Source organism: Vitis vinifera, chromosome 5 (genome assembly GCF_030704535.1).
Source record: "Vitis vinifera cultivar Pinot Noir 40024 chromosome 5, ASM3070453v1".
Lineage (NCBI taxonomy): Eukaryota > Viridiplantae > Streptophyta > Magnoliopsida > Vitales > Vitaceae > Vitis > Vitis vinifera.
The window spans coordinates 26,244,092-26,247,787 of record NC_081809.1 but is presented as its reverse complement, the minus strand read 5'-3'; the positions used below and the strand labels follow the sequence as shown (position 1 = coordinate 26,247,787).

The 3,696-nt window shown below is 33.5% G+C and overlaps 1 protein-coding gene across 1 annotated transcript; it reads right to left on the bottom strand.

Moving 5' to 3' along the window:
* Positions 1–1,440: 1,440 nt before the first annotated feature.
* On the bottom strand, positions 1,441–3,336 carry LOC109122547 (UDP-glycosyltransferase 74F2). Its single transcript, XM_019219701.2, has 2 exons — positions 2,612–3,336; positions 1,441–2,312 (listed from the first exon to the last, which is right to left on the bottom strand). Exons 1-2 carry the CDS (start codon positions 3,257–3,259, stop codon positions 1,584–1,586), a joined length of 1,377 nt encoding a protein of 458 aa, XP_019075246.1. The 5' UTR covers positions 3,260–3,336; the 3' UTR covers positions 1,441–1,583.
* Between the last annotated feature and the right edge of the window lie 360 nt (positions 3,337–3,696).

Here is a 3,696-nt window from a genome sequence, read left to right as displayed (position 1 = left end):
ATGAAACCAAGCCAATAGAATTAAAGAGCTTTTTTTTCTCTCTGTTTTCGTTACTCTATTTTTGGAAGTCTTTCTTAGAAGGATAAACCAAGAATGCCTTCTGAACGGATTGCTCACCTTTCTAAGACCATAGTTGTCTCCTTGAATGAATTAGGTTTAGGGTTTAAGCTTTAAGATTTATTCCCCATCAAGCTTTATACAATTAATAGTCACTAGACATGTTGAATAAGGTGAAAAAACATAGAATAATTAAAAAATTTATCATATATATATATATATATATCTCATATATCATATATAAAAAAAATTCTAACGTTATATAAATATAAACTTTTTTTAATCATATAAAAATGTTTTAAAACCATAAGAACTCCTTAAGCTAAAAGAGGACAACATCTACACATTTGAATATGGATTGCTATAAATGATATTAAAATCAATCTCTAACTCTGGTGTAGGGGTTTATTTTACACCGTGAGGGGTATTTATTTATTTAGTCTCATATTCTTATGGGTCTGTATGGAGGGTGATTGTGATGTCTCACACATTAGAAATAGGGAAAAGTTTTTAACACTATATAAGCATGAGTTCTTCAAAATCATATAAATACATTTTAAAGTCTTAAAAACTTATTGAGCTCAAAACAGACAATATCTACATGATTGATTTTTCACCATGTAAATACAATTTAAAGCCATGAAAATCTCTTGAACTCAAAACAGATAATATATATAATATTGGGTGTAAATCATCTCATTTGTCAAAAATAATTGGATTTTCAAGAGAACTATTGACATCACAGCATACGTAAGCAATGAAAACAATTGGTGGGGAAAAGGATAAGCAACATAACATCGTGATGATGGGCCTTACATACAAGCCAAATAACTTTATTTTCCATATCTTTACAATAATTAATTTCATAAATTCAACTTAATTTTTTTATAATTAAATTATATATATAACTAAACTTGAATGAATATTTCATTTTGAAACCCAAAATTCCATCCTTAAGAAAATATTCAAATTTTACTCTTCTATATTTTGATTCATCTTTTTTGCTCATCAATCCTCCTCATTCTCATTTTTATTTTGGAGTAATAAAATAGCTTAAAATATTAAAGTCATGTTTAGTTTTCGAAAAATACTGAGAAAAGAAAAAAAAAATATTAAGAAAAATAATTTTCTCATATTTAATTGTACCATGAAAAATACAAAAGAAAATCAAATATAATTAAAATAAAAACTTAAATATTTTCAATTCATTTAATCTTTATATTGAAAAATTAAAATAAATTAAATAAGTTTGAGGTAGTGTATGAAAATAATTTATTAATTTTATATTTATTTTTTTATTTTTCTTCATTTTTATTTTCTTTTACTTTTACTTGCTATTTTCTTTTCTTCGAATTTTCCTTCAAATTTCTTGAAAACCAAACATAGCCAATATATCAACTTTATTGAATGAGGAATAACATTACAAATTTAATGGGGTACATCATCAACTAAATCCCATTGAAATTGAGCTATAAAATAGAAACCCTAATTGGATGATGATTTAATTGAAGACATGAATGATCAACCTAGGAGCTAATTATGAGTTTAGCTACAAATTCATCAATGTTCTTATCAGAAGTCCCACCTTCACTGACTGCCTCCACAGCCGACTTCCTCCATTTCTTTGCATTCTCCTTCATTGCTTTCCCCCTCTCCCCCTCCATTACTTCTCTTATACAATCCTCCACCTCTTTTCTTCCCACAATCCCATTCTCATCGACCCTAACCCTAATTCCCACCTTCCAAACATCCTCCACAAACTTTGCATCCGTGGTTTGATCCGTCCACTGCGGCATCCCCACCATTGGCACCCCTAAACTCAAGGCCTCAACGGTCGAATTCCAACCACAGTGTGTGAAAAAACAACCGACGGCTTCGTTGGCCAACACTTCCAGCTGAGGGCTCCACTTCACAAACCAACCTTTTCCTGACGTTTCATGGATGAAATGTTTTGGGAGCTTTGCCTCCTCAGAATCCCTAACCACCCACAAGAAGTAGTGGCCACTTCCCTTTAAGCCCCAGGCAAGTTCCTCCATTTGAGCTTCACTCAAACAGGCCATGCTACCAAACGACACATAAATTACAGACCGTGTTGGCTTATTGTCTAGCCAATTGATTGTGTGTGCAGATGGCTCTGAGGAGAAGAGATCGAATCCATATTCTGCTTCATTTTCGAGTCGATTGTCTAAGTACTTGGATGGGATTGTTGGTCCAATTGTAATCAAGGGAGAGAGCTTTGCCATTGCATCCACCACCTATTATTAAAAGCCCAAAATAGAATTAGACCATATTCGAACAATAGAACAAGAAAGTAAGAAAATGTATTTAGTAATAAAAAAAAAACTATTTTTATTCTTAAAAATAGAAAATATAATGCTTTCAAAATATATTTTTTTTAGTTATTTTCAAAATGAAAAAGAGATTTTTTTTTTCTTTATAACATATCTTGTGACGTAGCCTAAAGCAGCTGAGCATCAAAACTTGCCTATTTTTAAAGTGTTTTCATCAGAGATATTATAAATAGAAAATTGCAAGATCAAGACAATTAACCTACCTCTTCCTCCAATTTGTAGAAGGTGTTGACAAGAACCCAATCAGCTTTATGGACATTGCAGAACTGATTCAATACCAGCTGAAAGTAGGCAGGATAAGACCCTGCAACATAGATGAAAGAAGGCATGTCCCTGAGCTCAAGCAAAGGCAACCCAGGAATCGATACAGGCGTGGACTTAACTGGAAGTGGTAGCAGCCCATGATATGCATGATAGTATATGTAATTAACAGCACAAGTTTGAGTGAAGAAAGCAGCTCCAACCAGGCCAAACTGCTTAGCAACATCCAAAACCCAAGGCAAGAAGGCATCATAAACTATACAATCAAAAGGGTGTCCCAAGTCTCTATGTTTCTGGATGAGTTGAGCTAGGGTTCTTGAGCCTGCAGCTTCTAATTGGGTGAGATACTCATGGATGCTCTCGGCCTGCATGAACCCGCCTTCATCGAAGCCATCTGAGATTGTGTCTAGCTGAACTGAGCCTGCTTGTGGCTTGAAGGTTTTGGAGATGAAGATGGGGGTTGCAAGAGTGGCCTTGACGCCTTTGGAGACCAAGCGCCTGGAGAATTGGAGCATAGGATTTATGTGGCCTTGGCTTGGATAAGGAAGGACAAGGATATGGACTCCATAGCTTTTCTTCTCCTTCTCCATTGTCTGCAGAACTTTGTGGTCACTTTCTCTCCCCAATTTACCAGGAGATTGGTAGCTCAGATGTCATTTTTCCTGTAAGCCAAGATATTTTTATATACGACAAGGAGGGATTTTTGTGAAAAAATATGTTACTCGAAAAGAATATTTATTAAAATATGACATGTTAAAATCTATTTTTGGTATTTTTGGTATTTTTTTACATCAATTAAAAGTTGTCGAAAAGATAATTTTTAAAAATTATATTTTAAAAAATAATTTTAAAATTCAACTGAAGTACAAAAAATGGGAACATGGAAGAAAATTGGAACACCTTTCCACTAAACACTCCACCTATGGGGACACGTGACTAGAAAATTGAGGGTACTTTGAAGAAGGCTCTAATATTATATCAGGCAATCAACTTTTCTAAATATTTAAGTGTTGTGTTGGGCTCCTTG